The sequence below is a fragment of the Thermobia domestica genome, chromosome 10 (genome assembly GCF_964235325.1).
Source record: "Thermobia domestica chromosome 10, izTheDome1.hap1.1, whole genome shotgun sequence".
NCBI lineage: Eukaryota > Metazoa > Arthropoda > Insecta > Zygentoma > Lepismatidae > Thermobia > Thermobia domestica.
Window position 1 is genome coordinate 143,329,427 of NC_137463.1, and position 12,311 is coordinate 143,341,737.

General features: G+C 36.6%; 1 protein-coding gene across 1 annotated transcript in view; it reads right to left on the minus strand.

Moving 5' to 3' along the window:
- Positions 1 to 12,311, minus strand: part of LOC145662092 (SET domain-containing protein SmydA-8-like) — a 444,266-nt gene that overhangs the window by 155,113 nt on the left and 276,842 nt on the right. Inside the window, exon 3 of the mRNA XM_081727430.1 lies at positions 2,760 to 2,878. Coding sequence (XP_081583556.1) covers positions 2,760 to 2,878 — 119 coding nt within the window. The remainder of the gene's footprint in view (positions 1 to 2,759; positions 2,879 to 12,311) is intronic.

Consider the following 12,311-nt stretch of genomic DNA (forward strand, 5'->3'; position numbering starts at 1 on the left):
GTTGTAATGTTTTACATAGCGGAAATAGATCAGGGAATGGTGAGAGACCTGTTTTTAAGACTCACACGATTACTACGCCTATTGTTCGGGATAGGATTCTGCCTTGTATCAAAATTACTATTGGAAATAAAGAGTATAAAGCATTGTTGGACTCTGGGATTCAAATTTCAATTTGCACTAGGGAACTCCTTCCTCCGAACACTAGGCTTGTTAAAAGACGTACTATCATCCGTGGCATCTCGGGTAAAGGACTTGAAACTAACACGTTAGCTGTACTGATGTTCAAAATTGACGGCAATTCATTTACGCACACTTTTAGAGTTGTAGACAAATTTGCATCTTCTGTTTTGTTGGGGAATGATTGGTTACTTCCTCAACATGTGACTATTAACCAGGATATTCACGTAGTTCACATAGTTAGGTTTGGGAAACCTACTGATCACGCGCTACCTGAAAGTCATGCTATAGGTACAGTTTCCGAACAAACAACGAACCTTATACAGGCGTATTTCATAACGGCGAAATCTGTTACTTTGCCACCAAATTCCATTGTTTCAGTACCTGTTCGAAAAATTAATGATTTAGTGGGAGTTAAAAATGTTTTGCAACCCAATGAGAAAATCTGTTCTAAAGCTGAAATGTTTGTCAATGAGTCTAGAGTAGATCCTGTTAATCCTGTTATTAGAGTAGTCAACCCAACCGACAAAAAGTTGTGTTTAGAGAAAAATCTTCATTTAGGTGAAGCTATTGACATTAGGTCGGGTGCACATTACCCAAATGATACAGATAGTGTTCAAAATCATGGTTTAGCCAGTAAACAAGACAACAATAACTTTCCTGCTGGTTTTGATGTCAAGCCTGTGGACATTAACCCTCAACTTTCGGACGATCAGAAGCAAATGTTTTATTGTTATAGAGGAGTATAAGGATTGCTTTCTTGGTCAGAGGATCATTTTGGAGTGGCCAAGGGCTACGTACATGAAATTAAAATGCTAGATAACGCCCCAGTTCACACCAATATGTATGTGATACCCTTCGACTTAAGAGAAGAAGTTAAAAAACAGATTGATACTTTGCTTAAACAAAAGATTATTAGGAGGTGCATCTCGAGTTATAACTCGCCTATTCCTCTCGTGAAAAAGAAGTCTGGATCCTACAGATTTTGTTTCGACTGTAGAGGGATCAATTTACACATTGCACCAGTTTTCCTGTACCGTCGATAGAAGACATTCTTTCGCGTCTTAGTAAGTGTCGCTACCTGTGCTGCTCTGACTTGCTCAGTGTTTTTTTCAAGTGAAAATCGCGGAGGAATACCAACACGTCACTGCCTTTTCAATCCCGGGAGTTGGTTCATTTTGTTTTACAGCACTCCCACAGGGCCTTATCACGAGTTCCGCTGGTTTAAACAGATTAGTGAAAATGACACTGGAAGGATTAGAATCTGAACAATTTTTCGGGTACCTTGATGCTTTTTTTTGGGGTGGGAATACTTTTGAGGATGTTATCAATCTCACCAAGAAGATATTTCAACGAATTAGAGAACGTGGTCTTAAACTTGCACCAGAAAAAACAAAATTGGCTTATTTTTCATTAACAGTTTTGGGACACGATATTTCATACGATGGCTTGCGCATTTAGAAGAAAATAACTGACTCCATTAGTAATTATGAACGTCCGAAGACCAAAAAACATGTGAAAAGTTTTCTAGGACTAGCTAGCTTTGTAATACGATTCTTACCTAATTTTTCTGAAATTGCGGAGCCTTTGAACTCGCTTCTCAGAAAGGATGTTCCGTTTAGGTGGACAAAAAAACAACAAGATGCTTTTGAGAAAATTAAGGACCTTATCATAAAATCGCCATATTTGATGCATTATAATCCGAAACACCCTGTATACTTGTTCTGTGATGCCTCAACTCGCGGTCTTGCTGCCGTGCTCAAACAACCTATATCCTCTCCAGATTACCCAGAGTTAGCACCCATTGCTTATTGTTGCCGTAGCTTAAGTAAAAGCGAAAAATCTAGGCACCCCTATGAACTTGAACTTTTGAGTATCATATATGCCTTTACATCCTTTCGTTACTTTTTGCTAGGACGTCACTTTTTTTTGAAAACCGATTGTAAGTCTTTTGTTTTTAAAGCAAACAAAAAATGTAGGTAAATTTGCTAGGTGGCTTAGTTTTATTGAACAGTATAACTTTACTGTAACACTCATATCTGGGGTATCTAACATAGAAGCTGATGCACTTTCACGTTTTTCTCGTGCCCCCTGGGACTTTTCTGATGAGCAAACAAAATAAGGAAGACCCTCGAGTATTTTATTCCACTGTTACTGAGTGTTACAATATGCTAAGTGAGGAGCCTTCTCTCAGAGATGAACATATGAAGGACCCATTTTATAAGGATATTTTTGATTGGTTAGAAAACAAGGAAAAGAAAAACCCCAAAATTTAAAGACAAGCATTTTATTTCACGGTTAAAGAAGGAATTTTGTATAGAAAACAAAAAACATCTAGTGGTTTGAAATTTTTAGTTGCTGTACCTGTTTCATTACGCTATAAAGTTTTTGATGCGGCTCATACTTCTGCCATTGGTTCCAGTCACGGAGGCTTTTCTAAGACATATGATCTTTTAGTGAAATCTGTGTATTTCCCTAATATGAAACAGTATATCTATCAGAAATGTTAGCAAATGTCTTAAGAAATGTTAGCAATAAAGAAAGTCCCTTGCACAATGTAATAAAATTTTTGCGTTACCTACCAATAGTTGATTTCGTATTAAGCCAAGCTCCAAGATATTTTGCACTGGCAGCCGCCTTACTTGTTCAACAATTGTTGCTTGTTTTTCATACAAAAGAATAGCTCTTAGTCTTGATCGCCCTGAAAAATATTGAAATATATAAACATACTTTCATGCATTGCTAGTTTTGTAACAATGATAAATAAGTCACACCATACAATTGTCGTCGTGATCTTTATGACATCAGCAAATATAAAGTGAGCATTTACATTTTAACTCTGTATAAGTACCATTGTCATTGTTACACTTTGATCCTCCCAGCAAAGTGAAACCGAATTAAGAAGCGGCTCCTGACTATTCGCAAACTCGCATTATCATTACTTAGTGAATTTTAAGATAATTTTCATAAAATGAGATTTTTCTTCAAATAAATTGCAATGCGTTTCACAAGCAATGAAGAACAATGCAAATACAGTTTCTTTTTTTGTATACTGTAACTAGCAAATTTTCTGGTTCCCGAATGAGGTTGGAAAACATTGGTATTTGAAGAGCATACAGGTAAAGGGGATATGTATTTCAGTGCAAGCTAGTTGCAAAGAGGAAGCTTTGGGTAGAGTTCATCTTTTACGCTTTTCATCTTATACGTTCATAAGATTGTCTGTGGTCAGTGTTGCAATAGTGGGCATTAATTTCTCATGGAGTGGAAATTTTGAATTAGTATGAAAACTTAAGTATTTATTATAATGAATTTGTCTGATAAGTATGCCATTATTTTCTATTAGGTTTGTGATATCAATTTTCTGATGTATTTACTCCTTCGTTGGAGAATGTTGTGAGACTGTTGTTAAAAATGTTTCCATTATGCGTAATAGAGAAATATCCTCATATAAACCTTCCGTTGTCTCGCTGGCCCTCAAACCGTCGAGTTTGCGTCTGCGGAATGTGAAATTTGCGTTTTATTTTACGACAATCGGCATGACAGTTACAATTGCTTATTGCACATATTGCGTTACGTTGCACTTTGCGATTACCGACATGGAAATGTTCTCCTCTGTCTTTCTTACATTTGTGGAAAATCACAAGGTAGCTAGGGAAATTTTAAAGATGTGGATTTCAATAGAAAGTTGCATCAAAATAAAGCATACCATTTTGCTCTTGTCCATCTGTTGTCCGTGTACTATATTTAAAATCTTGCTTATTTAGTTGTAGTGAATTTAGAGTCTTGCTTATTTAGTTGATTGGATTGAAGTTCCTTTCAGCACAGGACGTAAACCTACAGCTTAATTCGGGATCAGAACCACACAAAATCGTAACAGTAATCCAACTTGAGTTTGACATATTAAGGGATCGTATGCTAACCATATATCCACAAGAGAGCTGAGGAGCAAGCGTAAGTTTTATATTATTTCTGTTACTGCATTAACGTTTGTAGAAAGAGGCGATACGAATTGTGTTTAGAAGGTTGAAAGCATGTTTTGTAGTTTAGCACTCAAAGGGAAAGGGAAAATTAAAAACAATGGCATTCGAAAGCTGGCCATAGACTTGATTAAAGTCAGTAACTGTAACTGTGTCATATTTTGTTAAGTTTTTGAGCTAGTGTTCGAGGCTACGACGAACCTCAATTTTTTATGAACCTGGCGTTTGTCGAGGTTCTATACATTTTACCGGCGAATTAAATTCGTTCTTCAAAGACCATCTTAAGGAGTCTTTGAGTTACGGCTTTGAGATCACGAAGAAATTCAATCCTTTACGAACGTGGAACTGTTCGAGGTCTTATACATTTAACTAATGAATTCGATTCGGTTACAAATACCATGTTAAGGAGGTTACTTTATTGGAGAGGCATATCGTCGGTAAATCCACATGCATGCGTAAATCCATGCTTCTAATTTTACATAAAAGCGATTTGAAATTCTACGTATAACGTTAACCTTTCTACTCATTTCATTTTCAACACTGTTGCGAAAGTTGTACCAATAAAGCTTCGACATTAGTGTTTCTGAAAACAGTATTAAAGGTATAACGTATGCGAAGAATTTCTAATCGCTTTCCTGTAAAACTAAAAATGTGCAGATACGTCTGGTCGTAGACTTACCAAAGATATAAACCTATTAAAATCGTATATTGTGATGCACGTTGTTCGTGTGTCATGATGCAATTAAAAAGGAATTAATAAACAGTGATTATATTACTATAATAGCGAACAAAACTACAGGCACTCTTTCTTCTAAATGCTGATAGTGGCAGAAACGCATAATGATTTTGGCTTTTTACAATTTTAAATGCTCAGTGATACGGCAATTGCTCAAATCCTAAATTTTCAAAGAAATTTAAATTCTTCGAAATAATATCATATCAGAAGATATTTGTTACTCAAACAACATAGTATTTAATATATTGTACTAGTACTGTAGTACTATAATGCATACTACTATAATGTATATACTGCAATTAATAGTTACACAATTCCGGGTTCGATCGCAGCTACCATGAAGGGAACTGCCGTTAGCTAGCTGACGTTATAGAACTAGCTTGGATATGAAACGGGCGTATCATCCGTTGGTCCAGTCTAAGGATTCTAGAGTAATTACGACAATTGTTACACTCGAAGTATGTTACAGATATTCCAGGGTTCCATTTGGAATTAGAAGTGTGAGTAATTTGTTAAATAAAATTATGAAAAGTTATTAGGAGACCCAAAAATCTCCACGAGTTATATTGTGGTTACCACAGTCACTGTGTAAAAATGTTCTTGCTGCTTCGTGTCTCTATCTGTGAACAGTGTGCGCATCTCTTACGTATCAGCCTTCAGATTTCGTGCCTTTGCTCTTCATATTTCCTGAATTTGTCCACCTGGGAGTTCGCCCCCACGCGCCCGCCTTTGCTCGGCCTACTTCTTGACATCTCTTAAACTCAGAATTCTACCTAATTTCAAATTTCTTCCCCTATTTCAACTATCTAAAACATAAGATATTGTATTCCAGTAAAACGCCCATTTAAATAACATGGGAATTTCTTCATCTTCCTTTAGACTCCTTAAAAATGAAAATATTCACTTTTAGCAATTTTCCTGTAGGTTAGTCCCGGGAGGCTAGAATCGTGCCAAATTTCATCATTCTAATCCTGCTGGAAGTTAATAAACATTTTGGGGTGTAGAAGATGTCCAATATAAATAACATGGAAAAGGTTTTTTTGTTCCCCATAGAACCACTCTAAAGTCAGAATTGTTTATTTTTACTGATTACTTAGGTAATACTAACGAAAACGTAGAAGCATACTGAATTTCAAGTTTTTTAAATAGCATGGGGAAATTCTTCATTCCCCTTCATCATTTCAACTTTCCGCGTCAACCGGAAGCACCTCTTTATATACATGTCAGTTCATGTAACTTTATATACAATTAGGATATGTTGGTGGCAAATATAGTTAAGATTACAAGCTATTTGAATGGTGTATATCATTTGAAGGGAAACCCGAGGCAGTATGAAACTGCGCAACATGCGTGTCATGTAATGAACTCCGTAATTTCGCAATGTGGAAAGGTGGAGAAGAATTAAGTATATTGAAACATTAGCCATGTTTAGTAATGTAGCAACGAGGATTCAGCATCAAGGGTTTTGGGCCCTGTTGATACTCTTCGTATTTAGGTAATGAAAAATGAGATGTTAGCGATCCCGATTTTGTAGTTCGGGTAAATGAATTAGTATCTCGTTTGGACATAAGTCTCTGACAGATATTTAATAGAATAAATCCTCCCCACTGTTCTAGTGGCTAGCATGTGCGCCTTTCTTGTGTGGGGTCCTGAGTTTGATTCCCGGTGGGAGAGCCCTTGGGAACTAATGTTGCATGTGACACATTATGACTCCTTCAAAAATGTACAATCTTAAATTTAAAACCAACAATATACCACAATTGAGAACCCCAATATACGATATTGACATGGTGAACTACAAAAAGAAGTGAAATATGATCAAAAACACCAGAGGTGCAAAAAGGGCAGCCAAGTTCGTCATCCTCAAAAAGTGTTGACATGGAGATGGATGAGCCAAGTTCCTTGGCCCTGCATCTGCAACGAACACTGGAACTTGGCGCGAGGTTTCAATGAAAGTGATGTTAAGGAACCTTAGGGATAGTGGTGGTGGGCATGGTGGGTTTGGGACCACCACCAACCTTAGGAATATCAACTTCGCTAAGACGCTAAGGCACATATACAGTATATTGCAGTAAGATTGGTGGTTCGAAACCCAGACAAGGAAAACTTATATTCCTCCACGAAGTGTCAAGATAAATGATATTGACGAGCCTTAGGGATGGTGTTTGTGAGCGTGGTGGATTTGGGGGTCACCACTAGCCTTAGGGCTGAAATGTCCTGACCGTGAAACTAAGAACAGACATCTTAATCTATTCAAATGTGTTAGACACCTCGCGCAAAGTTTCAGTGTTCGTTTCAGATGCAGGGCCAAGGAACTTGGCTCATCTATCTTCATCTCAACACTTTTTGAGGCTGACGAACTTGGCTGCACTTTTTGAACCTCTGTTGTTTTTCTTCATATAGTAGTATTACTATATTTTTTTATGATTTCTTAATAACTCATGAACATAAGGAACAACAGAAACATATAATTTAATTAGTTTTAGAGAGGTTATGCAGAAATGAGTAAACAGTCTCATCTGATAATTTATTTAGATAAAATATTATGTATTTAGGATTCATGGTTGATGGCATCAATATTGAAATTGATCCATCAAGAGTACAAGATATTGACATTGTCCACCGCCTCAAACAAAAAAAAAGGTTTATTACGTTTCTTAGGTATAATAATTCTCCTGGTCATTTTTACGTGATTTACAAGATATCTTAAGTCCATTGCGTGATCTTAGGAACAAGGAGCAGAAAGACGTGTTTAATAAAATTAACCAGTTAATAGACAATGCCCTTTTAAGAATTCCACATTTAAACCGTTCATATTGATAGAAGTAGGACATAATTGGAGGATGAATCGGACATTTATGATACTCAGAATATTCTCAAACCAATTGAGTAATATTCGAGAAATAGTTCTTATGTAGACCGATACCGGTTAATATTTGAAATTGAATTTATTAAGTTAAAATAATAACTCGTATTTAGCATTACGAGGTAAGTTCCATGTTATTCGGATAACAAATCTTTTACCTGGATATTGAGTAATCCTAAACGCCTGTTAAAATATGGTCCTTTATTAGAGCATTTGTGCCAATTTGAGTTTGATGTTCAGACATAAGTTCGGATGAAAATATATTGGCGAATTATTTACCTAGAATGTATGTCCCTTACTCAATACTGAAAGTGAGGAAAATATCAAAAACAAAAATCTGTCACTAATAAATATTTCGAAAATTCATTTTGCTCATCAACAGCTCGAAAAATGTGAGCAGAATGTAAGCTGTAATGTGAGACGAAAAATTCTGAAATGTTGGATATTGTTTAAAAATTGATGAGCATGTTGATCGATTTACTTCATTATAATTTATTAGTAAAGGAAACTGGAGCGTTAAGTAATTCTTATAAGATTGTTGTACCTAGTGAATTAAAAAGATTAATGGAATAGTTCAAAAAATGAAATAAAATCTTTGAGTTTTACGTCCCACGCGTATGCCGCTTAGGCTAAAGGAGACGGTGATGATGAGTAATGAATGAAATGGTGGAATGAACAAAGTGGGAGGAAACGGGAGTACCCGAGGAAACCCACGCACACGGTGCTTGTCCACCACAAAGTTTACTTGGCGTGGGCTGGGATCGAACCCGGGACCCCAAACACGAAAGGGGAACGCTCTACCACTGAGCCACCGCGGCCCAGGAATAGTTCAATAATCAGGTACTGGCAGGAGGGCATTCTGGGACAAAAAAGATTACCAGAAAAATTATACTTGAAACAAATTAGTTGAGGAATTAGGAAACTATGTAAAGAGTTGTGAAATTTGTTAGTAAGTATAAGAAAATAGAAAATAAATTGGTCTTTTAGGCTCAAAGGTTTATACTGAAATAGACGATAATTTCATGTTCGATATAATAGGACCTCTGCTGAGATCAAATGTTTATTCATATATATTGATAAGTACGTAGCCTATATATTAATGTTTTAATTGTATAGTTTAGAGATACCATATCTTGGCGGCCATTTTGAATACAGTGACCGATATGAAAAATCTTTTGCCACAATGCTATTTAGTTGACTGGATTTTGAGTTTAATGTCCCGTTCAGCAGCTAGGCTATATGAGAATGCTATTTAGTGTTTAAAGATCTATTGAATGAGGTATCAACCGATCCATATTTTCATTTAAAATTTTAAAGTTCAGCCCTGGGCCCAGATAAGGGTCGGCCCTGAGAGACAACGCAACCACACTATTCGATGTGCCCATGGCATTGCCTACTTGAATTTTTGTTCGGTTCATTTATGTTCAACCGTTTTCGAGATATTTCCGTGGAAAAATTAAAATGATTAAAATGGGCCGCCTTATATATATATATATATATATATATATATATATATATATATATATATGGGCCGCCTTGTATGTGTATGTCCCAACATAACTTGGTATCCCTGATATAATTTTAATCACACTTCCTACATATATTACTTACAGTCTGGGAATAGTGCTGACGGGATGACCTCTTGCACACTTGTGGTGACTGAAGGGGATAGATATAAAAAAATAATAGAAAGCCATCGACGTTAACCTCGTGACGCCAAGCGTAGAGAGGCCTTTACACAACTTTCGCTTGATTTTAAACGAGGTTCCAAGTTGCGAATGTTCAAATGCGCACTGTAGTACATTATTTGCACTACCAATTTTCAATTCAGACCAAGTGTGAAGTCGCTGTGTTTGGTTGCGTTTGTATTGATGACGTAACAACATGGCGTCTGAAAGCGTAGGCGGCCATGTTTCAGCTGCTCCAGGTAATTATGCACCATCCTCTATACTTTTTACATTTTTATGCTGAACCCCTGCACGTTAACTCAGGAAGAACTAAGAAAGATTTGGCAAGTCTTGTTTTGTCTGTATTGTTGTTTCTCTGCTTTGCACGGAGCAATTATTGCGTATGTAGAAAGCCTTCTACATTTGCACTTAACGACATCTTTTTTCCTCTTTATTTTCTGAACTAGACTGTAGGTAGGCGTAGAGTGCAGAAGGTGCGCACTTGCCCAAAATTGCAAATTTTCTCTAAATCTAATGTAATTTTAAGGTGCATTTAACTATATAATTTGCTAATTTTAGTAGGAAAATTGCCATCAAGATTTTCTCAAAACTTAAACCGCTCCGAGAAAGTTATGCTAAGAATTTCGTCCATTCTGGTCGAAGTTTAGAAAACGATCATGCAATTGATACAATGCTTTCTACATTTGGTCTCTTTCCAGTTTCCTTCGTATAGTTTTATTCTGCTTTTACGTCTAGCCAAAAGCCCCTAACGGAGGATAGGATTATGAAGTTTTGGGGAGAATCTGATGTGTAACTCTCCGATGTTAGTGAAGATTCTTTTGATCCCTCCAAACTTGAGTTGGATGAATACGACAGCAATGAAGATGACAATCTTAGTGACGATGATCATAGTAGAATCGAAGATACCGTGCCACAATTCTCTCACCCGTGTCCTGATCGTCAACTGTTCTGGAGAAGGTCTTGCGAGTTCCGGAGGAGAAGTTCTGCATTGTTTACTGTACCAAAAAAGAAAGGAAATTTCCCCGGACCAGAAAAGGATCTAGGTGTTAGGAGAAGCAGCAGGAGCTTCACTACACCGCCTCAATATGTCAACAATACAATATTACGTCATCCGTATCAATCTTGATTCGTACTGTCTGGGAACGTAAGTCTTTGGACAAGAATTGATGAATACGTAAGGGCTAAACACATCCTTACTTCTGTAGTATCGGCCTAAAATTAGTTCCTATTAACTGTTCCTAGCTGTGCACAGATTGCAAATAGTGATCGAACTTACAATTCTCTTTACGAGAATGATCTTACTTAAGATGTCACCTCACCTTTCTACCTAGAAGAGGGGCGAAACAAAATGCATTACTGTTATCAGCTAACAAATATTTTATTCCATTTCTTGTTGTCATGAAATGATAATTCTATCTGTAAATCCACAAACGTAATAATATTAATGGGTTCATGTGTAAACCTACGAAACATCTGACATACTGTATATATTTTCTGTTTCTATGAATAGCTTCGACTATGTGACTTTTTCTTTCCTTCTGTGCTAATAATAATAATAATAATAAAAGAATAACAATTACAATACTAGTTACATAAACATTACCCTCGCGTACAGAAAAATTAATAAATGCCACGACGGGATTTGAAATCACGTAGCTGTAATGTGAGTTCATTGCTTTCACATTTTTTTAAAAAACAAATCGCCCTAACTGTTTTATTGTTAGGGCACCTCATGTCCTTCCGACGTATTCCAAACACTACAAGGACACGAACACAGAAATACCGAGCACAGTTAAAATTCCGACCTTCCTCTTCCGGGGAATTAGAACCCCTGCTCCTTATGATCAGAAGCCAAACACCCGAGATCACTCGGCTAGTGCCACCGGCTCAATTTGCCACAAATTGCCGTCTTTTCTTCTCTGGAAATTAGAAGTTTTGGTAAAGAAGAAATATAATGTAAATCAGCACCATTGCTGAAACCAATGACGTAGCCTCAACTTGAAGAACGCTTCGTTATATTTTCCTCATTGAGGAACGTCTATATAACTTGTTTTTGAGGTAAAAAAGGAAATATCGAGTAAGTAATTAAGACACTCACATAATAATTAGTATCCTGTATATATTCTTCCATGAAACGATTGTAACTAGGTATTAGTTTGGGTGGAAGATAAAGTGGCGCGGTAGGTTAGCGCATTGAACTTCTATTCGGTAGAGCCGGGTTCAAATCCCGGCAAGGGTGAAACTTTTTTAAATGTTTCAATTTCAATGTATACTCAGCGTGACAAGCAAGATATTCTCTTCCCTAGAAAGAAAAAGAAGTTGGAATAATGGAGAGTTGTAGGTCTGTCAATGGAGACAATAATTTACAAACTTATTTCCAGCAGTTGTTTTAGATTTGATATTTTTGTCTACTTCCAATTATTTTCTGATTCATGTGTGATCAGTGTTTTTATTTCTATGAATATACAGTATACAATAAAATAATACATTACATACACAACAATGTTGACATTAATATATGGTGTTCATTGGACAACACGCTCTGAACCAGAGCAACTCATCTCTGAATGGAGACATGTTTCGTGTGTCATATACTCACAATTTTATTGCATAAAGACCTGAGTCAGTGCTACGAACAGCTGTCAGTGCCGAGAAAAGTTACGTGTAAGTTGGGTTGCATATGTCAAGGCATTCTCACAACTGCAAATTACCTCGACCTCAAGTAATGGAATTAGAGCACTTAGGGGGGAGATACTTTTGTGGTTCGCTGAACATTACTTATTGTCCTCCAAGTGACTTTGAGGCTTGTAAATCTGTCAACCAAAAGTTTCCATTGTTTCACTTTATTCTTCATCACGACAATGGAC